Genomic DNA, 25393 nt, shown 5'->3' on the forward strand with positions numbered 1-25393 from the left:
TCATGTAAAACTTACATTAAATCAATTTATATGCTTTAAAAAAAAAAGTTGTTTTAAATAATTGTTCAGCTCCCTGGAATGTAAAGCTGAGGGCTGCTGTGACCTCAGGACTCCCTCTGAGCTTTCACAGTGCTGGAGCGGGGGAAGTTGCAGGCAAATTAATCCCAGAACAGGGTTGGGGGCAGCCTGAAACCTGAGGCCCTGCCCCTCCTGGAGTTCCCTGCCTGCTTCTGTGCCCTATGGGCAGCTGGGACCCACACCCCACTGCCCTGGTGGGTGATGTGTCCATCATGGCCATGGCAGCTTCCGGGCTGCAGCTGGGGTCTGGTTGCCCAGTAAGGCTGAAGTAAGGAACCATCATCTCCAGGCTGACACCCCAGGCTGCACGCTCCTCGTGGAAACGCCATCTGTGAGCTGGACACACACAGCCCACAGCCCTGGGTAAAGAGATTTATTCATAGAGCGTTCCCTTCAATGTGGCTTCAAATACTTTTTAATTTATTAAATAAAAACATCATGAAAGCCATGAATCTAGTGCTCTCTATCCCGGTGGCTTCCTGGCCTGGTCTCTGGGAGGATAAGGGTCAGTAGCAGGCTGGGGTGGAGAGCTCATTTCTTGCCTTTGCCCTTCTCCTTGCCTTTCTGCTTGCCCTTCTCCTTGCCCTTTGCTTTGCCCTTGCCCCGCTTCTTCTTGGATCTGAGCAGGGAGCGCACCAGGTATCCCTTCCAAAAGGCCTGGATTAATGTGGCTGCCCGCACCATGCGCACCATCTCCTGCTCCGCCTCCATCCTTTTCTTGGAGTTGATCTCTCGTTCTTCCCGGATCTGCACAAACTCTTCCACCAGCACTTTGTGCCTCCGCTTCAGCTCCTCCAGAGCGATCTTCTCCTCCCTGTGAACAGCTTCGAGATCCTCCAACTCCTCCTGGGGTGAGGGGTGGGGCTGGGGTCACCATGCATAGAGCGCCTCCTCCCACCCTCCTCCCTGAGGCTCCCCACCCTTCCCAAATGGGCTTCTGCCCCAGCGATGCCCCTAAGCTAAGCTGTTCAGCATCTCGGTCCCAGTGAGGTGGATGGGGAGAGGGGATGGGCTCCATCCCAGCTCTAGGAAAGACCCCACTGAAATAATTTCAGGAACAGGAAAAGAACACGGGCTTGTGAGTTGGGCAGACTTAGTTCTAAGTCCCAGCTCTGCCACACCTCAACTGACTTCACCTTTCAGGCTTTTGTTTTTCCTCATCTGAAACATGAGGACGATTCCAAACCCAGGGGCTGTTTCTAGGATTAAATGACCCGATGGACACAATGTACTGGACATGATGCCAGGCACACAGTGGGGACACAAGAAATGGAGGCTGCTGCCATAAAAGCAGTCTGTTCCACAAGACACCAGAGGAGAAGGAACTTTCTCAAGCCTCAAACGGAGTTCCAGAGTTTTTCCTTATGTGTAACCATAGCCTCTGCTGCTGTCATTTACACCTGTTTTCCTTCCTTCCACTGACGTTTACCCAGCATCTACAAAAAGCAGAGCACTGCCAGAGAACACAGAGCTGGGTGGACAAGGTCCCTGCCCTCAACCAACCCACAACCCTCATGCGGCCCAGAGAAACGAGAGTCCCAGCCTGCAAAGCTCCCCTCTCCAGGCCCTGACGGTTGCCCAGGACAAGATTCTGACTTGCCCTTCTCTGAAGAGCACACCTGGCTTTGGCTCACTCTGGCTCATGTTACCTCCAGTGCTCCCCAGGCTTCTCTGGCCTCTGGGTTGGAGCCATGGGCCACCAATGTTATCCCAGTGCTGGGTGAAGGGTTTGGGGGTGTCTCGATTTGAAGGTTCTCACCCCCGAGCACTTCCTCCAGGCCAGACCCTATGCTGGGCACACACTTGCAGCTATGGTGTCTCACCCAATCCCTGCCAGGGTCCCAAGATGGTAATTACTGCCTCTGCTAATCAGATGCAGAAACGGGCTTGGGAAGGTCAAGTACCTTGCTTAAGGCCACACAACTGGCACATCTCAGGTGCTCAATAAAAACTGGCTGAGTGACTGAGTGACGCGGTGGAGGCAGGCTCCCATCTGAGTCTGTGGGGAGGAGCTCCAGCTTGGGGTGCTGGCAGGAGCCCATCCAGAGGAGTATAGGATGTGGACACTAGATGGAGCCACGATCATTAGGCCCAGGGTCAGGCCCTTCTAGCCAGTCGCTTTTTTTTTTTAATAGAGACTGAGTCTTGCTCTGTTGCCCAGGCTGGTCTTGAATTACTGAGCTCAAGCGATCCTCCCACCTCGGCCTCCCAACGTGCTGGGATTACAGCATAAGCCACCACACCTGGCCTTGCAGCTTCTGGCTCTTTTCTTTCCCACCTCTCATTCTGCCCCAGGCTGGACAAACCCTTTAAACAGAGGCAGGTGTTCCCCGCAGAGAGGCTCAGAAGTTTGCCCACTCCATGGACCATCCCAAGGCTGCTCTTCCCATTCATCCCATTCCTAGAAGGTCTTGGGAAAAGCACGCAAGAGAGACTTATTCAGCGACAAATACCTGCTTCTCACCCATCTCTGTATCATATTTCTGGATCCAGTTCTCGATTTCCGTTTCTACTTTATGTTTCTTCTAGAAAAGATCCAATTTGTCATTGTTTGATGAAATATATTAACAATCAACAGCACTGAGCCCTCTGTGCATCACCAGGCCCTGTGGCAGGTGCTTGACATGCCTCGCCTATTGAATCCGTGCAAGGAGGTTCTCTTTTCTCCATTTCACAGGCAAGGAAACTGAGGCTCAGACATGCTATCTTACTTGCCCAAGGTGACAGAGCTAATGGGTGGCAGAGCCTGAATTTGAAACCAGCAGTCTGGTTCCAGGACATCCTAGGCAGAGGAAGCAGCAGGTGCAAAGGCCCTGAGGTAGGAACAAGTTTGTGTTGTTTAAAGGACAGAAATCAGCCTGGCGTGGTGGCTTATGCCTGTAATCCCAGCACTTTGGGAGGCTGAGGCAGGCAGGTCACTTGAGGCCAGGAGTTTGAGACCAGCCTGGCCAACATGCCAAAACCCCATCTCTACTAAAGATACAAAAATTAGCTGGGCATGATGATGCACGTCTGTAATCTCAGCTACTTGGGAGGCTGAGGCAGGAGAATTTCTTGAACCCAGGAGGCGGAGGTTGCAGTGAGCTGAGATCACGCCACCACACTCCAGCCTGGGTGACAGAGCGAGACTGTTTCAAAAAATAAAAATTAAAAAAAAAAAAAAGGACAGAAATCGAGTCAGTGTGGCTGGAAGGGAGTGGCAAGGAGGGTAGTGGTCCCCAACAAGGTCCAAGGGAAAGGCTGTGTTACAGAGGGAGTGTCAGCAAGAGGAGCCTGTATTCTCAGGAAAGGGTGAGGTAAAGCCACAGGGTGATATAGATGCAATGGAGGGACATGATCTAATCTTGTTTTTAAAAGATTATTTCCACCATAAAAAGCAATGAAGCACTGATCCATGCTACAACATGGGTGAACCTTGAAAACACGGTGCTAAATAAAAGATTCCAGACACAACTGCCACAGAGGATTCCATTCATATGAAGTGTCCAGAACAGGTGAATCCACAGAGACAGAAAGCACATTAGTGATTGCAAGGGACAGGGGTAAGAAGAGAATGGGGAGTAACTTCTTAATGGATATGGAGTTTCATTTTGAGGTGATAATATTTTGGAACTAGATAGAAGTGGTGGAATTGGGGTCACACAACTTTGTGAATATACTAAATGACACTGAATTGCTCATTTTAAAATGGTTTCATATTATATAAGTTTCACCTAAATTAAAAATAAACAGGCTGGGCCAGTGGCTCATCCCAACCATTTGGGAGGTTGTGGTGGGAATAGGAGAATTGCTTGAGGCCACAAGTTCTAGACCAGCCTGGGCAACATAGCAAAACCCTGATTCCACAAAAATTAAGAATTTTTTTTCTTTTGAGATGGAGTTTCACTCTATCACCCAGGCTGGAGTGCTGTGGTGCGATCTCGGCTCACTGCAACCCCACCTCCTGAGTTCAAGCAATTCTCATGCCTCAGCCTCCCAAGTAGCTGGGATTACAGGTGCACGCCACCACGCCTGGCTAATTTTGTATTTTTAATAGAGACAGTGTTTCATCACATTGGCCGGGCAGGTCTTGAACTCCTGACCTCAGGAGATCCGTCCGCCTCGGCCTCCCAAAGTGCTGGGATTACAGGCGTGAGCCACCGCGCCTGGCCAATAATAATAATTTTTAATTAGCCAGATGTGGTGACATGCCCCAGTAGTCCCAGCTATTCACGAGGGCTGAGATGGGAGGATCGCTTGAGCCCAGGAGCTGGAGGCTGAAGTGAGCTATGATCACGCCACTGCACTCTGGCATGGGTGACAGAGTGAGACCCTGTCTCAAAATCAATCAATCAATCAACCTCTTAATCCTACAGAGCAAGAGCACTTAGCTTGGGTACCATGGATAGGCCAGCTTCAGGGGGCCCGGGCTCCCTGGGGAACTGTCCACTAGGATGTGTATGTACATCTGTGCCTTCTTGCTGGGGGAGAGGCCCGTGGCTTCCATCAGATGCTCAAGAGTGTGACACTAAGAGACTGGGGACAAGTATTAAAAAGGGTGCCTTTTACGAGGAAAGAGATTTGGAAGTTGGGTGTGTGCTAGGCCTGGGTCTTGGCTGAGATGATGAAGGAGAAGGCAAATGGTTTTGGGTTTTTTTAAGAGATAAGGTTTCACTCTTTTGCCCTGGCTGGAATGCAGTGGCGCAGTCGTGATTCACTGCAGCCTCCAAACTCCTGGGCTAAAGTGATCCTCCTGCCTCAGCCTCCCAAGTAGCTGGGACACATTGGCTCGGATTTGGGCCTTCCCTGCTCCTGTGCCCTTCCCCTCCACCACGCCACTTCCTGAGTAGCTGGTGCAGCCCTGCCCTGCCCAATACTGCTGGACCTCCAGGAGTGATGGGACAGTCCCACCCGTCCCCCGCCCCAGGGGCCCCACCGGCCCATCTTCCCTGCTTCCCGCTTCCCACTTCCCACTTCCCGGGGCACCTTCCTCAGCGCCTGCTCCGCCTCCCGGTTCTCCATGACCAGGTTGTAAAACTGTGACTGCAGCTGCAGGATCTCCTGCTGGATCTTGGCTACCCTGGCCTGTGATGCCCGGAAATCGGCTTTCTGCTGCTTCTCGGCCTCCTGCTTAGTGCGAAGGAGGCTGTTCTCTGAGAACTTGAGCACCTGGTGCAAGTGGTTTTTCAGTTCTTGGATCACAAAGTTCTCCTTTTCCACCTGAGCCAGGAAGAGAAAGGGCTCTGTTAACACCTCCATGCCCAGCCAGGCACAGTGGCTCACGCCTGTAATCCCAACACTTTGGGAGGTTGAGGCAGGTGGATCACCTGAGGTCAGTAGTTTGAGACCAGCCTGGCCAACATGATGAAATCCCATCTCTTCTAAAAATACAAAAATTAGCCAGGCATGGTGGTGCACGCCTGTAATCCCAGCTACTCGAGAGGCTGAGGCAGGAGAATTGCTTGAACACGGGAAGTGGAGGTTGCAGTAAGCGGAGATATCACACCACTGCACTGTAACTTGGGTGACAGAGTGAGACTCCATCTCAAGAAAAACCCTCCATACCAACTGACAGTCACCAGAGGCTGGCACCACTGCATCCTCCCTCAGGGCCAGGCATGCCACCTGGGTTATTATCTCTCTAATCACACCCCCAACCCCGCAGTGGAGGTCAGGGACAGCCTGATTACAGACAAGAAAGCTGAGGCTCAAGGAGGTGGCTTCATCTGTCTGGGGTTGCCCAGCTCAACGGGGGCCTGAAGCTAGGTTTGTCTGACCTCGAGCCCACGTTCTTGGCCACCACTTTCTATTTCCTTGCACGAATGAAGGGTACAAGCTTGTTGGATGGAGGCCACAGGGGAGGACCGGGACAGCAGTGATCCTCCTCCTGGGGACACAGGAGGGGAGGCCCAGCTGGCAGACACTTGGTGGGGTGCATGAAGGTGTGCGATGAACACAGGCTGCAGGGATCACCACCAGGCTCTCTCCTGAGGGCCTATGCCTGGCTTGTCCCCTGCCTTGGGTGGATTCTCGAACAGGAATGGGGGTGGAGGATGAGACAGTTTTGTAAAGAAGCCCTCAAGGCTTCTCATATACACTAGAGTCTCCCTCTGAGCACAGTGGTGCTATGGCTGCTCACGTCACCATCTTGGGCTTGGGTCAGCTGGCAGCAGGCCTGCCGGGCATCTGCTCACCTCCTGCACACTGGGGGCAGGGAGGCAGCGCCTTTGGGGCAAGCCCATCCTGCAGGCAAGGCTTGAGGCACCAGGAGCTCGGAATATGATCGGCAGTCAGAGCTCTCCTTGTAGACTCCCCACACGTGCCTGATTGGTGTCTCCCCTCATTGTACACTGAGGTTCAATGACATGAAATTTGTCCACCTGGCAAAAATGGCATTTGACCCCAGGTCAGTCCAAGGTGAAGCCCCAAGCTGGTTCTAGCACCTGAATGAGACCAGCATGGCCACCTGTATCCCTCTGCCTATTCCTAGATGATGCCCCTTCCACCTTACAAGTAACCTCACTGCCCGAGGGCTCAGCAGCCCGTCCTCTGTCCACTCAGCAAGCATACATCATGCCCCTCCTTTGGACAGGCTTACTAGGGACACAGTGGCAGGCTGAAAGAGACAAGGTCCCCTTTTCTTGTGGAGGAGCCAAACCTCTCAAGACCACACATATCACACACAGATATGTTATCCACAAAGTTGGGTGAATGTTACCAACAAAGTCAGATGAATGCTCTAAAGGACAAATTCAATGAGAAGTGCCCAACCCAGCACCAGGGAGGAGGGTAGTGAATAGCTTCCCAGGGCCTTGAACCTCTCATCAGTGGTGGGGGATAGAAACAGAAGGGCCTGTGACAGTGCAGCCTGGCTACCGCCCATGTCTGTTCTCCCCAGAGAGGCTGTGGGGTAGAATGTGGAACATAACACGGCCCGGTGACAGGTGGTGGGTCCTTCCTAGCACCTCTCTCTGCTGGGTGTGGCTACAAGATGTGCATGGAAGTTCTGTGTGCCACGTCCACATGTGTCCTTAAGGGGCAGAACCAAGCCCTCTCCTCCCCTTTCCTCCTTCCTGTTGGCTGGACCGGGGGCCACATGATGGGGAAAGCTGGAGCAGCCATCTTGGCCCACAGGCAGAAGTCCTACGTGGGGTCAGCAGGAAAGTCACATCGAAGAAGCCAGACCTCTGACAACTTGGGGAGCAGAGATGCCACACCAGCTCCGGCACCAGCTCCACTACGGAGAAATATATTGCTGTCTTAACTAAGCCAAATCTATTTTGGGTGTCTCTGTTATAGCAGCCAAATCTGTACTCACACATCATCTCACAGGATTTTTGTAAAGATTTAGAGAGAAAATGTATGTAAAACAAATACACTGTGTTTCCAATATGACAATTATTATTAGGTTTGGGATCATGCTACCGTTTCTTTTTTTTTTGAGATAGGGTCTTTCTCCGTAGCCCAGGCTGGAGTACAGTGGTGCGATCTCAGCTCCCTGCAATCTCTGCCTTCTGGGCTCAAGTGATCCTCTCACGTCAGCCTCCTGAGTAGCTGGGACTCCAGGTGTGTACCACCACACCCAGCTAATTTTGTCTTTTATGTAGAGACGGGGTTTCACCATGTTGCCCAGGCTGGTCTCGAACTCCTGAGCTGAAGTGATCCACCTGCCTTGGCCTCCCAAAGTGTTGGGATTACAGGCGTGAGCCACCACACTCCCATTTCCCTTCTTAAAATTTCTTCTAGCTGGTGTGATACGCCTATAATCCTAGCTACTCAGGAGGCTGAGGCTGGAGGATCCCTTGAAGCTAGGAGTTCAAGACCAGCCTGGGTAACAGAGTAAGACCCCATTTCTTTCCTTTTCTCTTTTCTTCTCACCCTTTCTTTCCTTTCCTTCCTTCCTTTCTTTCTTTTAATTGAGACAGAGTCTCACTCTGTCACACAGGCTGGAGTATGATGGCATGATCTTGGCTCACTGCCACCTCCACTTCCTGGGTTCAAGTGATTCTCCTGCCTCAACCTCCCAAGTAGCTGAGATTATAGGTGCCCGCCACCACGCCCAGCTAATTTTTGTATTTTTAGTAGAGATGGGGTTTCACCATGCTGGTCAGGCTGGTCTCGAACTCCTTACCTTAGGTGGTCCACCTGCCTCGGCCTCCCAAAGTGCTGGGCTTACAGGCATTAGCCACTGTGCCCAGCTAATTTTTTGTATTTTTTTTTTTAGGAGACGGGGTTTCGCCATGTTGGCCAGGCTGGTCTTGAACTCTTGACCTCAAGTGATCCATCCGCCTCGGCTTCCCAAAGTGCTGGGATTATAGGTGTGAGCCACCACTTCTGGCCAGAGACCCCATTTCCAAAAAAAGAAAAAAAATTTAATTAGGCATGGTCACATGTGCCTGTAGTCACAGCTACTTACGAGGCTGAGCCAGGGGGATTGCTTGAGCCCAGGAGTTCAAGGCCAGCCTGGGCAACATAGTGAGACCATGTCTCTATAAAAATTTAAAAAATTAGCCAAGAGTGGTGGCGCATGTCTGTAGTTTCAGCTACTCAAAAGGCTAAGGCAGGAGAATCGCCCAGGAGGTCAAGGCCACAGTGAGCTATGATCGTGCCACTGCACTCCAGCCTGGGTGACAGAGCAAGATCTTGTCTCTAACACTAAAAACTTCTAGAGACCAAATTCCTTGATTAGGTCTCAAGGCCCCATGTGATCTGTCTCCTTCCCCTGCTTTTCCAGCCCATCTTTGCCCCTTCCCTCTAGCTCACTGGCATTCTCTGGGTTTCTGAACTAGCCAGGCTCATTTCTATCTCATGACTGAGGTACACTCTACCCTCCACCTGGAACAGGGGTTGGCAAACTATGGCCCACAGGTCGAATCCAGCCAGTCACTTGTATTTGTAAGTAAAGTTTTGTTGGAACACAGCCCGTTCATTTATATATTGTTTGTGGCTGCTTTCCCCCTATAACAGCAGAGCTAAGTTGAGTAATTGCAACAGACCATCTGGCCCACAAAGCCTAGTGTATTTACTATCTGGCCCTTTGCAGAAAAAGTTGGCGGCCAAGTGCTGTGGCTCACACCTGTAATTCCAGCACTTTGGGAGGCTGAGGTGGGACGATCACTTGAGACCAGAAGTTCAAGACCAGCCTGGCCAACATGGCAAAACTCTGTCTCTACTAAAGGATACAAAAATCATCCAGGCATGGTGGCACATGCCTGTAATCCCAGCTACTCGGGAGGCTGAGGCACAAGAATCACTTGAACCTGGGAGATGAAGGCTGCAGTAAGCTGAGATCACACCACTGTATGCCAGCTTGGGCATAGACTAAGACTGTCTCAAAAAAAAAAAAAGTTTGCTACTCCGTAGCTTGGAAGGTTCTTCCTCACTGTACTTGCCTGGTTCACGCCCTCGCATTCTTCATATCTTGGCTTCAATGTCCCTGACCCTTTTGGTATAAGTTGAGTTCTCCTGTAACACTCCCTTATAGTACATTGTCCTTCTCAAAACTGTAATTAAATGAGTTTTTAATTCCTACCTTCCTTACTGTGAACTCCATGAGGCTGCAACCACATGGGCTTATTTATAAGACCTGGTACCTAGTAAGTACTTACAATACTTTGTGGAGTAAATGAATTAAAGAAAGAAAGAAAGAAAGAAAAGCTATTTAGGCCAGGCGCAATCCCGGCACTTTGGGAGGCCAAGGCGGGCAGATCACTTGGGGTCAGGAATTCAAGACCAGCCTGGCCAACATGGTGAAACCTCATCTCTACTAAAAATAAAAAAATTAGTTGGGCATTGTGGCAAGCACCTGTAGTCCCAGCGACTCGGGAGGCTGAACCAGAATTGCTTGAACCCAGGATGTAGACAATGAAATAAATAGAGGTTCCTCTTCAAAGGGACTTTCCTCCCAGTCTAATTCAGAATAGGTAGTAACCTCTCTTAGAACCAAAATTTACTCAAAGACCTGTGCTAATATTCTTCAATTCAGCTAGCTATAATAAAGAAATCAATAGGCCAGTCGCCGTGGCTCACACCTGTAATCTCAGCATTTTGGGTGGCCAAGGCGGGTGGATCACGAGGTCAGGAGATCGAGACCATCCTGGCTAATATGGTGAAACCCCGTCTCTGCTAAAAATAAAAATAAAATAAAAATAAAAAAAATTAGCCAGGCATGGTGGCAGGCACCTGTAGTTGCAGCTACTCGGGAGGCTGAGGCAGGAGAATGGCGTTAACCCGGGAAGCAGAGCTTGCAGTGAACCGATATCATGCCACTGTACTCCAGCCTGGGTGACAGAGCAACAGTCCATCTCAAAAAAAAAAAAAAAAGAAAAAAACAAAAGAAATCAATATACTCTGTTCTTAGCTCCCACATTTTAGCTTAGATATTTGCCCTGGCATACCTGAACCAGTCTGAGCAAGCATTAGGTGATAGCCTACTCGTCTTCCTTATTTGGAGGTGTTTTTCCCTCTCTCAGCATTCCAGAAGTTACTTCCTCTCTTCCTTTGTTCCCCTCTGCTTTTGCCTCTTTTGGGAAGTTCTAAGTTGCTAGCCAATCGGGTTGAGTACAGAATGTGAGGTCCCGTTCCAGGCAATGGAAACTGGACACAGCAGAGAGTGGATGCGTCAGGTTATAAATGACCCTGTCTCTTTTGTTCACGTGTGCTCTCGTGGGAAGACTGCTAGTGAGTGGCACCCTTTCTGCAGAAAGTAAACTAGCCTTGCTGAGAGATCCTTTGTCTCAGTGTTGATTTTGGTGACACCAAGTACGCATTCCCAACACAGGAGGCGGAGGTTGCAGTGAACCAAGATGTTGCCACTGCACTTTAGCCTGGGTGACACAGCAAGACTCCATCTTTAAAAAAAAAAAAAAAAAAAAAATCATGGGGGAGGCCGGGCACAGTGGCTCATGCCTGTAACCCCAGCACTTTGGGAGGCCAAGGCAGAAGGATCTCTTGAACCCAGAATTTCGAGACCAACCTGGGCAACGTAGCAAGAGCCCATCCTTACAATCAAAAAATTAGCCAGCCATGGTGACACACACCTGTAGTCCCAGCTACTTGGGAGGGTGAGATGGGAGGATTGCTTGAGCCTGAAAGATGGAGGCTGCAGTGTGCTGTGATCATGCCACTGCACTCTAGCCTGGGCGACAGAGTGAGACCCTGTATCAAAAAATCAGTCAATCAATTGGCCAGGCGCAGTGGCCAGCACTTTGGGAGGCCGAGGCAGGAGGATCACTTGAGGTCAGGAATTCTAGACCAGCCTGGCCAACATGGCGAAAACCCCTCTCTACTAAAAATACAAAAATTAGCTGGGCGTGGTTGCGTTATGTCTGTAATCTCAGCTACTTGGGAGGCTGAGGTGGGAGAATCACTTGAACCTAGAAGGCAGAGGTTGCAGTGAGTCGAGATCATGCCACTGCACTCTGCCCTGGACAAAGAGCGAGACTACATCTTAAAAAAAAAAAAAAAAAAAATCAATCATTGAGGAAAAACCCAACCAACAAAAAAGATTTGTGTCACTCCTTCAGTAATTTCAGCAGTACTATGAAACAATACCTCTGCATTCCTGTTCTTCATTCTCTCCGCCAATTCATTTTCAAGAGTATCGATGATTTGTTGGTTATTACTATTCTGTCTATTGATATCCTGTATGAACTGGGCCTTATGCCTCGCTTCCATGGGACTAGTGACTAGTTTTTCAAATAGGAAACCACGAAGCTCTATTAGGCTGTCAATAAAATTCTGGGCTTCTGCACTTCTACTCTGCGTCTGCATCTGCAGGAGCCTAGCAGCCTGTGGGTTGCTGAGCAAGAGTCTCAGGACATTCTTGGTGGAGTCTTTGATCTGCTGCGTAAGTGGTGAGAGGCTGGATTTCTGCAGCTCTATGGAAAGGAGGCGGTCTCTGAGCCACCCTTCCTCCTCAGCCTCTTCCTGCTCCTGCAATTGCCTTTCTTTCTCCTTCAGGCACCTGACGTTTTCCAGGAGGACCTGGCAGAGATCCTCGTGCTCTCTCACTGCCCTCATGATGTCCTCCCCCAGCACCCCCTCCACATCCTCTCTGTTGGATGCCACATATGACAGCAGGGTCACCAGCTCCACCTTGTTGATCGCCTCATCCAGGATGGACATGATCCTTTTGGCCTCAATGGTGGTGAGTTTGGTCCTAGAGGGAACCAAGGGTTTTAGTGGGTCAGCTGGCCTTTTAGATGGGTCTGTCTTTGGCCCTATTCTGGTGATGGCAGGGGCCTGATACAAAGGGGCCATGGCAAGAATGTCTAAAGCCATCTTGTGAGCAGCCCTCTGTGCCTCTGTAGGTCCGCAGAGATGGAGACTTCGGTAGACTACTTGGGTCTCATGCTTTTATTGTCTCTGGCCAACCTGCAAAAGGAAGAGGTAGGTGTGAGTGTAGCTGTGCTGACATCTGTGTGGTTAGTATGGCTGCAGAAACCACAACTGTTGACATTAAGAGTTCATCTTAGGTCCTCTGTCGCTTTTACACAGAACCTTTCTCTGGAAGCAGTTTTCAGCTTTGTGAGGGTGTTAGGGCCACAAGGGCAGGAAGACCAAGCCTGGAGGCGTCTCAGGCACATGTGTCAGGCAGAGACTAGCCAGGAAGACAGATGCCATTCTAAGGATTTAAAACCAGAGACTGGTTACCTCAGTGATGGGAGAGTTGAGAGGCCAACCAGGGGAAGACAAAGCCATCCCACAATTGTCAATGGCAGGAAGCCACCACATGAAGAGGTGGTGAGCCTGGGGCCCAGGGTCACCCAGGGGAAGCTTGAACTACAGCCATCAGTTCCCAGAGGAGCTAGAGACATTGCCGGAAATGCAGGTGAAAGAACGGTGGCAGTGGGGGAGGAGAAATACCCTGGTTTCTCTCTTTCTACTGCCCTTGGCCAAAACCAGCAGGAAACCAACTGACAAGGGAGCCTGGGCAATGGAACCGCAGGCATCAGCCTAAGTCTGAGCAGGACAGGGACAGGGACAGGGCAGACAGTGGTTAAGACTAACAGGACTAGGAATGGCACATTTTCACTGATTTTAAAGTTTTTTTTTTTGGTTTTTTTGAGACAGAGTCTTGCTCTGTCGCCCAGGCTGCAATACAGTGGCACGATCTCAGCTCACTGCAACCTCCGCCTCCTGGGCTCAAATGATTCTCCTGCCTCAGCCTCCTGAGCAGCTGAGACTACAGGCGCACACCACCACGCCTGGCTAATTTTTGTATTTTTAGTAGAGACAGGGTTTTGCAATGTTGGCCAGGTTGGTCTCAAACTCCTGACCTCAGGTGATCCACCTGCCTTTGCCTCCCAAAGTGCTGAGATTACAGGCCTGAGCCACCACGCCCGGCCATTTTTTAGTACTGATTTTAAAAATTGGTGGCATGGATGGTGGTGAAATACAACTTTGAAATACAATTTAAAAAACCGTTTCACTAAATGCGATGTTGCATTCTGAATTGGATTCTGGAGTGGAAAAAGGACATTAGTGGAACTGGAGAAATCCAAATCCAAATCCAAATCTAGTCTAAAGTTTAGTTAATAGCATTGTACCAACATTAATTTTGTAGGCACTCTGTTACCCTGGCTGGAGTGCAATGGTGTGACCATGGCTCACTCCAGCCTCAACCTACTGTGCTCAAGTGGTCCTCCTGTCTCAGCCTCTCAAGTAGCTAGGACTACAGTACTCGATGCCAGGCTAATTTTTTAACTTTTTGTAGGGATGAGCTCCACTATGTTGCCCAGGCTGATCTTGAACTCCTAGGCTCAAGCAATCCTCCTACCTTAGCCTCCTAGTGTTGGGAATACAGACATGAGCCACCGTGACGGGCCTAATTTTGTGGTTTTCACAAACACATCAAGTTTATCTAAGATGTTAACATTAGGGGGAGCTGAATGGAGGGCATACAGGAACTCTCTGTACTATCTTTGCAACTTTTCTATAAATCTACATTTATTACAGAGTAAAAAGCTTAGCTAAAAGACTGTTTCAGGCCAGGCCTGGTAGCTCACACCTGTAATCACAGCACTTTGGGAGGCCAAGGCAGGCGTATTACCTGAGGTCAGGAGTTCAAGACAAGCCTGGCCAACATGGCAACCCCGTCTCTACTGAAAATACAAGAGAATGCCAGGCATGGTGGTGCGTGCCTGTTACTTGGGTTAATCCCAGTTACTCGGGAAGCTGAGGCATGAGAATCTCTTGAACCCAGGAGGTGGAAGTTGCAGTAAGCCAAGTTTGCATCACTGTACTCCAGCTTGGGCAACAGAATAAGACTCTGTTTCAAAAGATAGATAGATAAGTAAATAAATAACTGTTTCAGAAAAATCTGTAGGGCAGAGATCAGTAATTTATATTGCTTTCATAGTACCATGGCTAAAAGTACTAGCTTTGCACAGCCCTGCTTGGGTTCAAATCCTTGCTGGGGGTCTCTGGGCTGCTCATTTAATCTTCCAGAGCTTGGGCTTCCTCAGCTGTAAAACAGGAGTCCTCAGGATCAATGAGAAGCTTCCAGCACAGGGCCTGCATTCTGTGAAAGTTCAGTAAATAACTAATAGCATTAACACAGGAAAACGAGAATCCCAAGCCCAGGACTTTAGTGATTTCTGATGCAACTATCAAACGAACACCTGCTGCCTTGGCCAGGCACAGGGGCTCATGCCTGTAATCCTAGCACTTTGAGAGGCTGAGGTGGGAGGATCGCTTGAGCCCAGAAGTTCAAGACCAGCCTGGGAAACATAGCAAGGCCTCATCTCTTAAAAAAAAAAAAAAAGAGAACACCTACTGCCCAGGATGTCTGTCCACCCGCCAACACCATGTCTCAGATGGACACCCACCATAACATCCCCATCCCTCACCATGATTCTTCTGCTTCTCTTCCCCCTTATCCTGTTTGTTCTCCAGGTTAAGTGTCAGCATATGACATCCCTATATACACCTGTTTATTTGTTTATTGTCTGTCTTTCCCCCCTCTCCTAAGAAGTAAAGCACCAATGAAAGCTGTAAGTTACTGCTTACAGGTTACCTGTGCCACTTTTATTTTCATATTGTCTGTAGATGTGAGAAATGTTTTGAAGAAAGAATCATTAGGACTTGATGAGTGAAAGAGTTTTGAGTTTGGGTGACTGGTAGAGAAAGATGGGGCCCTTAAGAAACTATGGCAGAAATTGGGAGAGGAAGTTTGGAGGGGAGAACAATGAGCTCACTTTTAAACTCATTGAGCTCTAGTTGCCGTACTGCAGTGGACAATGGTGTCTTGGCCTTCCCATGATCCATTTCCTCTTTTTTTTTTTTTGACACAGGGTCTCACTCTGTCACCCAGGCTGGAGTGCAGTGGCACGATCATGGCTCACTGCAACTTCGACTTCCTGGGCTCAAACAGTCCTCCTGCCTCATGCTCCCGAGTAGCTGGTACTATAGGCACGTGCCACCATGCCCAGCTAATTATTGTATTTTTATTTTTGTAGAGATAGGGTCTCGCTGTGTTGCCCAGGAGAAGGAAGTGACACTTGAAGCCACAAAGATATCTTCAACTCACCAAACCAAAGAGCACACCAAGAGAATGGCAGGGAATCAAAGAAACACCTAAAGTGACTAAGAACGAAAAAGAAAGGCAGGCCAGATCAGGTGCTAAGGATGTTTAGTTCCTTGGCAAGGCAGAATGGATTCAAAATCAGTCCAGGTGTCATGGTTCATGCCTGTAATCCCAACACTTTGGGAGACTGAGGCAGGAGGATTGCTTGAGCACAGGAGTTTGAGGCTGCAGTGAGCTATGATCAGGCCACTACACTTCAGCCTGAGCAACAGAGTGAGGCCGTCTCTTAAAAAACAAACAAACAAAAAAAAAACAAAAAAAACAAAACAAAACAAAACAAAACAACCAGAAGCCCCTTTGGGAGCAGAGGACTGAGGATTATCTTCAGTCACTTTGGTTCACACACACTTCCTGTTCCCTAATGAATCTCATGAGATCCTTTGAGGCTTTTCCTGAAGACAAAGTTTTAGGAGGCTGGGCATGGTGGTCACACCTGTAATCTCAGTACTTTGGGAGGCCAAGGAGGGAAGATTGCTTTAGCCCAGGAGTTCAAGATTAGCCTGGGCAACAAAATGAGACCTCTACAAAAAGTTAAAAAAAAAAAAAAAAAAATTAGGCCGTCACAGTGGCAGGTACCTGTAGTCTCTGCTATTTGGGGAGCTGAGGCAGGAGGACTGCTTGAGCTGGGGAGGTTGAGACTGCAGTGAGCCATGATCGCACCACTGCACTCCAGCCTGGGTGACAGAGCAAGACCCTATCTCTCCTCTTTTTTTTTTTTTAGCCAGAGTTTTGCTCTTGTCGCCCAGGCTGGAGTGCAATGGTGTGATGTTGGCTCACTGCAACCTCTGCCTCCCAGGTACAAGCAGTCTCCTGTCTCAGCCTCCCCAGTAGCTGGGACTACAGTCATGTGCCACCATGCTAGCCTAATTTTGTATTTTTAGTAGAGGCAGGGTTTCAGCATGTTGACCAGGCTGGTCTCGAACTCCTCAGGTGATATGCCCACCTCAGCCTCCCAAAGTGGTGGGATTACAGGTGTGAGCCACTGCGCCAGGCCTAGATCCTATCTTATAAGTGAAAAAAAAGTTTTAGGGACAGCCATGGAGCTTTATCAGCCTCTCCGAGGATGAAGGATCTTTGCTCATGGCCACAGGATGAATGTGAACAAGGTAGTTAATGAATGCAGTCCTCTCCATAGTAACCCAAAGCTCTCAGGCATAAATCAAAACGCCTGAATTCTTCAGAGAATGCGGCTGGAAATGCAACGTTATATGAAATGTTTCCAATTTGCTTTCAGCCAAATTACCTCTTTTGCTTTAAAGGGCAAACTTGTTTTCTTTGATTATGATGACACCCATCAGTTCTTGACAGCTCATTTTCGTGAACAAGAAAAAGCCCGTGGAACTAGGATTGAGGGGAAATGCATCTGACTCTGATGACAAAAATGACTGGAGAATCTCCTTTCCTTGAATCCTAATATGATCATTTCATGTCCTTTTTAATGCCACTAACCTTAATATTTAAATCATTTCCAACTTAAGCATCTCCTTTTAAAATTCCTGCCCTGAGAGTGAAGCAAATTGTTAATGGATGGGAAACTTTAATTGGATATTCCCTTTATTTGTCATTAATCCTGCTGATGAACTTTATAAATGGAAATATATCTTTATCATGCAAATTATACCTCATCTTCATTCAAACAGGCTTGTTGGATATTTTATTACTTTCACTCTTAGAATATTTTGAGGAAAAAAAAGATTTGAACTAAATTATATATTTCTCCCCCTGGAGAGAAGGAAAAAACCCAACACTTACAACTACCCTACAAATCCAAACGGGCACGTGGAAAAGTCAGAAGGTGTTAAAAAAAAAAAAAAAAAAACCGAAACAACTGGAGTGTGGAAGATGGATTTCTCTCTCTCTTTTTACATTTACTCTTAATTTAGATTCTGGGTACATGTGCAGGTTTGTTATACAGGTAAATTACACGTCATGGGGGTTTGGTGTACAGATTATTTCATCACCCAGGTAATAAGCACAATACCTGATAGGTAGTTTTTCCATCCTCATCCGGATCTCATTTTAAGGAATACCATTTTAACATTAGCTAAGTAAGTTCTTGAGAAGTTACTGTGTAGCAGACACTGTTCTGAATGCTATATACGAACTAATTCCTTTAATCCTTGCAAGAACCCTATGAGGTAGGTGCTATTACCTCTATTTCACAGATGAAGAAAGGGAGACAGAGAGAGGTTAGATGATTCTAGTTAGTTTACAGCTAGGAAGTGACAGAGCCAGCACTCCATCAGCGGTAGTCTGTCCAGTCTCTTGATTTTAAGATTGACTTCTGGCCAGGCGCAGTGGCTCATGCCTGTAATGCCACCACTTTGGGAGGCTAAGACAGGTTGATCACTTGAGGTCAGGAGTTTGAGACCAGCCTGGCCAACATAGTGAAACCCTATCCCTACTAAAAATACAAAAATTAGCTGGGTGTGGTGGTGGGCACCTATGGGGGCTGAGGCGGAAGAATTGCTTGAACCTGGGAGATGGAGGTTGCAGTGAGCCAATATCGCACCACTGCACTACAGCCTGGGTGACACAGTGAGATTGCATCTCAAAAAAAAAACAAAAAACAAAAACAAAAAAAACAAGGTCTTGCTATGTTGCCCAGGCTGGTCTTGAACTCCTGGGCTCAAGAGGAATTTTCTTTTTAGCCTCAGAAAGATCTCACTACCCTCCAAACCTCTAGCTTTCTTCCGAACTCTGTATGTTTTGTCTGAGTCTTTCAAGTCTAGAGAGGGGGAAAGGGAGGGGCTAGAAAGAAGCAATAGATTCATGATGAAACCTGCTATCTGAAGCAACTACTTCACAGTAGGTGCTCAATAAAGAAATCACTGTTGCGGTTGGGCTCGGTGGCTCACACCTGTAATTCCAGCACTTTGGCAGGCCGAGGCAGGTGGATTACCTGAGGTCAGGAGTTTGAGATCAGCCTGGGCAATATGGTGAAACTCCGTCTCTACTAAAAATACAAAAATTAGCCGGGTGTGGTAAAACATGCCTTTAATCCCACCTACTTGGGAGGCTGAGGCAGGTGAATCACTTGAACCGGGGAGATGGAGGTTGCAGTGAGCTGAGATCGCACCACTGTACACTCCAGCCTGGGTGATAGCGTGAGACTCCGTCTCAAAAAAAAAAAAAAAAAAGAAAAAATCACTGTTGAATAAATGAGATGGCAAACCTAGATTTACCAATAGGCCTGTCTCCTCACTGGGAGATGCTGGCATAATAGGATAATGTTGTTTTGCAAAATATATATGTCCTGAATTGAAGTCAGAAAAGAGAGTCATTTTTTTTTTTTTTTTTTTTTTTTGAGACGGAGTCTCGCTCTGTCGCCCAGGCTGGAGTGCAGTGGCGCAATCTCCGCTCACTGCAAGCTCTGCCTCCCGGGTTCACGCCATCCTCCTGCCTCAGCCTCCCGAGTAGCTGGGACTACAGGCGCCCGCCCGCCACCACGCCTGGCTAATTTTTCGTATTTTTAGTAGAGACGGAGTTTCACCATGTTAGCCAGGATGGTCTCGATCTCCTGACCTCATGATCCCCAGCCTAGGCCTCCCAAAGTGCTGGGATTACAGGCGTGAGCCACTGCGCCTGGCCGAGAGTCATATTTTCATGATAAAACTGTAGGCCAAGAATTGGCCTATGAATTGTTTTGCATCCCTTTACTCAGGGCTTGGAATTTTTTAAATAAAAGATTTAAATGTAATTAAGTTTTTACTTTTTCATAGTTGAGTAGTTTCTTTTTTTGTCTTTCTGTGACTAGTTTTGAACTATTACCCAATCCTCCTCTCTCGTTCTTTTTGAGAACCTGTGTTTTACGGTTTATAATTGGTCTGTAAAAGATTCCCAGGCTAGGGCTGCAGCAGTGAAAGCTGGAGGTATTGACAGATGGGACCCTGTTTGTAATGCTGCCTGGGTGGCTGTAGGCTCTAGGATTATCTGGTGCTTTGGAGACAGAGGACACGGGATAGTGACTCAGGTTGGGAGGGAATGTGCCCCCCTCCCCGGACAGATTTCTATGTTGCTGGTTATGATGAAATACTTTCCACTGGCCACAAGCTATAGAGACTTGGGCAAGTCCTCTTGATCCTCTGGGCTTTCATTTCCTCATTACTCAAGTGGAAACTAAAAACACATCTGGAATGCAATTCCAGTGTCTCACCACTTCCTGGCTGTGTGGCTTTGGGTAAGTCGATTAACCTCTCCAAGCTTTGGTGTTCTACCTGTGAAATGGGGACACAGCACTGTTGTGGGAATGAAATGAAATCCTTGCTCAAAAGTGTTACGCTTTTATGACTCTTAGTACTACTTCAAAAATTATATGTTAATATCAACACTTTAATATTTCTTAAAATAGATGTACCTTTCAACAAAATAATATGGTATATGTTTTTGTCAAAGGCTTTATAAAGAGCCAAAACAGAGGCAGTTTTTACTCCTTTTTACTATTTCGTTTTTAATTTTGCTGGTTTCTACATTATTCATGTTCTCCTGTTAGTGACTGAAGAAGACCGAGCTCCCTTAAATCACTCCCTATTGTCCAGTCTCCCTCCTTATCAATCAGTTCAACAGGAATTTTAATTCCTCTTTTGGTTACAGTGTCACTTTAGAAATGTTTATTTCTGGTTATATCTAACTGTAGACAGACAGTATCACTTCGGCAGTTTCAGACAGAAGGATTTCCTAGTAGTGAATTTAGATTATTCTACCATTAACTTCTCCAACTTGAAAAAAATATTTAACTACTACACACCTATTAGAATGGCCAAAATCTAGAACACCGACAACTCCAAATGCTGGTGAGGATGTGAAGCAGAAAACTCTGTCATTGTTGGTGGGAATGCAACATGGTGCAGCCACTTTGGAAGACGGTTGTTTTCTTACAAATTTAAACCTGCTCTTACTGTACGATCCAGTAATCACACTCCTTGGTGTTTACCCAAAGGAGTTGAAAATGCATGTCCACACAAAAACCTGCACACAAAAAAAGCTTATGGATATTTATAGCAGCTTCATTCACAACTGCCAAAATTTGGGAGCAACCAAGATGTCCTTCAGGAGCTGAATAGCTAAATAAACAGTAGTGCATCCAGACAATGGAATACAGGATTATTCAGCGTTAAAAAGAAATGAGCTGTCAAGCCATGAAAAGACATGAAAGAAACTTAAATGCATATCACTAAGTGAAAGAAGCCAATCTGAAGAAGCTGCATATGGTATCACTCTAACTATATGACATTCTGGCAAAGGCAAAACTATGGAGACAGTAAAAAGATCAGTGTTGTCTAAGGGCTGGGGGAAGGGAGGGATGAATAGGCAGAATAGGGAGGATTTTTAGGGAAGTGAAAATCCTATGTACCTTACTACAATGATGGATACCATCGTTATACATTTATCCAAATTCACAGAATGTACAACACCAAGTGTGAACCCTTATCCCTTATGTAAACTATGGAATTTGGATGCTGCTGCTGATGTGTCAATGTAGGTTCATCAGCTGTAACAAATGCACCTCTCTGGTGGGGGAGGTTGATGGTGGTGCAGGCTGTTCATATGGGAATAGGGAGTATATAGGAACTCTCTCTACCTTTCTGTCAATTTTGCTGTGTATCTAAAACTGCTTAAAAAATAATATCTTAGGGTTGCAACCCTTTATGGGGCAGTGAAATCAATTTGCCGACTGGGACTAGTGTTAAAAATAAATGAAACAGGGTCAGGCACGGTGGCTCACGCCTGTAATCCCAGCACTTTGGGAGGCCGAGACGGGAGGATCACGAGGTCAGGAGATCGAGACCATCCTGGCTAACACGGTGAAACCCCATCTCTACTAAAAATACAAAAAATTATCCGGGTGTGGTGGCGGGCGCCTGTAGTCCCAGCTACACGGGAGGCTGAGGCAGGAGAATGGCGTGAACCCGGGAGGTGGAGCTTGCAGTGAGCCAAGATTGCGCCATTGCACTCCAGCCTGGGCGACAGAGCAAGACTCCGTCTCAAAAAAAAAAAAAAAAAGAGTTCGAGACCAAGCCTGGCCAACATGGTGAAACCCCGTCTCTACTAAAAATACAAAAATTAGCAGCGCATGATGGTGGGCACCTGTAATCCCAGCTACCTGGTAGGCTGAGGCAGGAGAATTGCTTGGACCCGAGAGGCGTAGGTTGCAGTCAGCTGAGATTGAACCACTGCATTCCAGCCTGGGCAACAGAGAGGGGCTCTGTCTCAAAAACAAAACAAACAAAAAACAGCCTATCTCAAACCCCTCCTGCTCTCAGGCACTAATGTATAATGTTACTTTATGTCAGAAACCAACCCCCCATGAACAATTTCTCCCTGGATTAACAATTTCTCATTCTTTAGGTCTTAGCTCAATGGCTACCCCTTCTCAGACAGGAACACACAGCACTTTACAACCTGTGGAAACTCTCTCACCTTTCCTGCATGGTACTAACCACCTGTGTAATTTTTTTTTTACAGCTCTATTGAGGTGTAATTTACATTACCATAAAATTCACCCATTGTAAGTGTAAAACTCAATGACTATTTTTGTAAATGTATCTAAAGTTGCCACATCAGTTTTAGATATAATCCTGTTTTAGAACATTTCTATCACTCCCCCAAATTCCCATGAGCTAATCTGCAAACGATCTCTGTTTCCACTCACGTTTTTTTGTTGTAGTTGTTTTGTTTTTGAGACTGAGTCTCGCTCTGTTGCCCAGGCTGGAGTACAGTGGTGTGATCTTGGCTCACTGCAACCTCCACCTTCCAGATTCAAGCAATTCTCGTGCCACTGCACTCCAACCTGGGCAACAACACAAAACTCCATCTCAAAAAAAAAAGAAAAGAAAAATCGTAAAGCTCAGATCAAAATAATGAAATACTCATTTGCTTTTCTTTTTTTTTTTTTTTTTTGAGACAGAGTCTCACTCTATTGCCCAGGCTGGAGTGCAGTGGCATGATCTCGGCTCACTGCAACCTCCGCCTCCTAGGTTCAAGTGATTCTCCTGCCTCAGCCTCCCAAGTAGCTGGGAATACAGGGGCCCGCCAGCATGCCCTGCTAATTTTTGTATTTTTAGTAGAGATGGGGTTTTGCTATGTTGGCCAGGCTGGTCTCGAACTCCTGACCTCGGGTGATCCACCTGCCTGTGCCTCCCACAGTGCTGGGATTACAGGCATGAGCCACTGTGCCTGGCCTATGTTTAACTTTTTAAAAAACTGCCAACTATATTTCAGATTGGTGGTACCAATTGGTATTCTGCTGTACCTACCAGCAATATATGAAAGCTAGTTTGTTTATTTATCTACATGATGATATTTGGGATTGTCTTTTTGATTTTTAAATGTCTACTCAACTCTTTTGCCCATTAAAAAAATTGAGTTGTCCTCTTGAGTTATAAGAGTTATTTTTATTTTCTACATACAAGTCTATTATAAGACACATGATTTGCAAATATTTCCTCCATGTCTGTGCCTGTGGCTGATCTTTTCATTTTCTTATGAAAATATCTTTTGAACCTCAAAGTTTTTCTTTATTATATATTTTTTTGAGACAGGGTTTTTCACTCTGTGGCCCAGGCTGGAGTGCAGCAGTGCAATCATGGCTCACTGCAACCTCCACCTCTTGGGTTCAAGCGATTCTTCCACCTCAGCCTTATTTATTTATTTATTTATTTATTTATTTATTTATTGAGATGGAGCCTCGCTCTATCACCCCGGCGGGAGTGCAGTGGCACCATCTCGGCTCACTGCAACCTCCACCACCCGGGTTCAAGAAATTCTCCTGCCTCAGCCTCCCAAGTAGCTGGGATCACAGGCATGCACCACCATGCCCAGCTAATTTTTGTATTTTTAGTAGAGACAGGGTTTCACCATGTTGGCCAGGCTGGTCTCAAACTCCTGGCCTCAGGTGATCCGCTGCTCGGCCTCCCAAATTGCTGGGATTGCAGGTTGAGCCACTGTGCCCAGCCCTCAGCCTCATTTAATCATCACAAGAAACTCTCTATCTTCAGTAGGTACAAAGAGATTACATTTTAAGGACGGAGATGGGAAATAAATTCCAAAGTTAGGACAAAGGCAAAAGTGGTGTAATAAAAATTACCTAATTTATTTATTTATTTGGGACAGAGTCCTGCTCTGTTGCCGAGGATGGAGTGCAATGGCGCGATCTTGGCTTACTGCAACCTCGGTCTCCCGGGTTCAAGTGATTCTCGTGCCTTAGCCTCCCGAGTAGCTGGGATTACAGGTGCACCACCATGCCCAGCTAATTTTTGTATTTTCAGTAGAGATGAGGTTTCACTATATTGGCCAGGCTGGTCTAGAACTCCTGACCTTTAGTGATCTGCCCGCCTTGGCCTCCCAAAGTACTGGGATTACAGGCGTGAGTCTCCGCGCTAGGCAAAAACAACAACAACAACAACAACAAAAACAAACAAACAAAAACTACCTAATTTAAACACTTAAGTGAGATGGCCCGCTCACCGAGGAACGTATGGTCGTTGGGTGGAATGGGAGGGGACTTATAAACCCCCCTCCCACCCACAGCTCCCATGTTTGACTTGAAATAAGTTAACTACGATGTGACTCTGCTTGACTGGTGTCCTCGTCGTTTTAGGGATGAGGGAGTGGGGCCATGAAGTGGGCAGGTAGAAGGGGAAGAATGGAGGCCGGCTCCCTGCAGGCTGTGGAGCGAGAGGTCCAGACTGAGGCAGGGGCTGAGGGACGGGGTCCTGAAGCTGAGACGGGATCGCAGCGGGGGCTACCAATTTCTCAGGGAGCCAAAGGACATCGGGCTGAACCCCATTCCACATCTCCCCCGATCCGCGACCCTTTCCCACCTGGTTACTCACCCGCTCTGACGGCTCCAGGTTTCCCTAGCCACAGTTACCGCCGCGGTCCCAGCGTTGCGAGGTTACCCGCCAATCTCAGAAGGCGGGACTCTGTGTCTGACTGACCTTTCTTTTCACCATTCAATTTCTTGTTCCGCTCAATTGTCCCCACCTCCTGAAGTCTGACCAATCAGAAGTACCGCCATTTTGACCTTGCACCAATGGAAAGACTTGGGGCTCCCTCTGGGTTGGACTCAACGATTAAGGCGGGGAAGATGGGAGGAGAAAGGGGCGTGGATTCTTCGTCCCGCCCCTTCTTAAGGAGGCGGGCAGGGAGTACTGCCTCTGCTGCGGGCGAGACCTGCGGAAAGACGTGAGAATTGACCAATCAGAGCTCATCATGGTAGCCCAGTTAGCCAGTAGGACGCTGTGAAGGGGAAATGGGGCGGGGCCAGCGGGGTTGAGAGGACGGTAGGCGGTGGATGGGAGAGCTGGCGCAGCTACCCTGGTGGCGGTGGCTGAAGTGGCGGCGGCTGCGGCGGCTGCAACAGCTGCGGGCTCGGGGTTTTGGCGGCGGCGCCGGCGGGCTGGGCTGCGTGGTGCGGACCCCGGCGCGCGGTCCGGGTTGCTGGGGCGGCGCGTGTAAGAATCCGAGGGATGCGAGGACTTGGCCAGAGGGAGAGGGCAGGGATCAGGGTCAGAGGGCGCGGAGTAAGGGGTTGCGGCGCGGCACTCTGGTGTGGGAGGTGGGCTGAATGGGCCCAGAGAGGGCGCGGGGAAGTCTCCGCCGCGCTTCTCTCCGTCCAGCCCGGGCCGGGGCTTTGCACCCTCTCTCCTTGCCCCCGACTTCTTGGGGCGACCCTCACGTGGGCGCCCAGCCAGGGGCTGGGAGCACGCGGAACTGGAGCCAGCGCTCCTGCCTCCTTCTTGCTCC

At 48.1% G+C, this 25393-nt stretch overlaps 2 protein-coding genes across 6 annotated transcripts in view; one reads left to right on the forward strand and one right to left on the reverse strand.

Moving 5' to 3' along the window:
• Positions 1–470: 470 nt before the first annotated feature.
• IQCD (IQ motif containing D) lies at positions 471–24578 on the reverse strand. 3 transcript variants are annotated; one of them, XM_025402936.1, is made up of 6 exons: positions 24481–24520; positions 14202–14329; positions 11611–12432; positions 5044–5277; positions 2532–2603; positions 478–924 (listed from the first exon to the last, which is right to left on the reverse strand). In XM_025402936.1, exons 3-6 carry the CDS (start codon positions 12337–12339, stop codon positions 610–612), a joined length of 1350 nt encoding a protein of 449 aa, XP_025258721.1. In that variant the 5' UTR covers positions 12340–12432; positions 14202–14329; positions 24481–24520; the 3' UTR covers positions 478–609. The 3 variants fall into 3 exon arrangements, with proteins under 3 accessions (XP_025258720.1, XP_025258722.1, XP_025258721.1); XM_025402935.1 differs by lacking the exon at positions 14202–14329 and having other exon boundaries at positions 471–924; positions 24481–24578; XM_025402937.1 differs by lacking the exons at positions 2532–2603; positions 5044–5277; positions 14202–14329 and having other exon boundaries at positions 471–924; positions 24481–24578.
• Positions 24579–24921: 343 nt separating this feature from the next.
• The window catches only part of TPCN1 (two pore segment channel 1), a 77548-nt gene continuing 77076 nt past the window's right edge, over positions 24922–25393 (forward strand). The window contains exon 1 of one of the 3 annotated variants that reach the window (XM_025402289.1): positions 24922–25101. The gene's annotated coding sequence lies outside the window, so the exon portion shown is untranslated. The remainder of the gene's footprint in view (positions 25102–25393) is intronic. The other 2 variants (XM_025402288.1, XM_025402290.1) reach the window with 2 other exon arrangements.

This window comes from Theropithecus gelada, chromosome 11, assembly GCF_003255815.1.
Source record: "Theropithecus gelada isolate Dixy chromosome 11, Tgel_1.0, whole genome shotgun sequence".
NCBI lineage: Eukaryota > Metazoa > Chordata > Mammalia > Primates > Cercopithecidae > Theropithecus > Theropithecus gelada.

Excerpts from the sequence above, each read along its gene's own strand:
- IQCD (XM_025402935.1), bottom strand. The coding sequence starts at position 12,339 with ATGGCTTTAGACATTCTTGCCATGGCCCCTTTGTATCAGGCCCCTGCC. Across the intron at positions 2,604-5,043 it reads CGGAGCAGGCGCTGAGGAAG|AAGAAACATAAAGTAGAAAC; the intron begins GTGCCCCGGGAA and ends GATCTTTTCTAG. Across the intron at positions 925-2,531 it reads CAGAGATGGGTGAGAAGCAG|GAGGAGTTGGAGGATCTCGA; the intron begins GTATTTGTCGCT and ends CCCTCACCCCAG.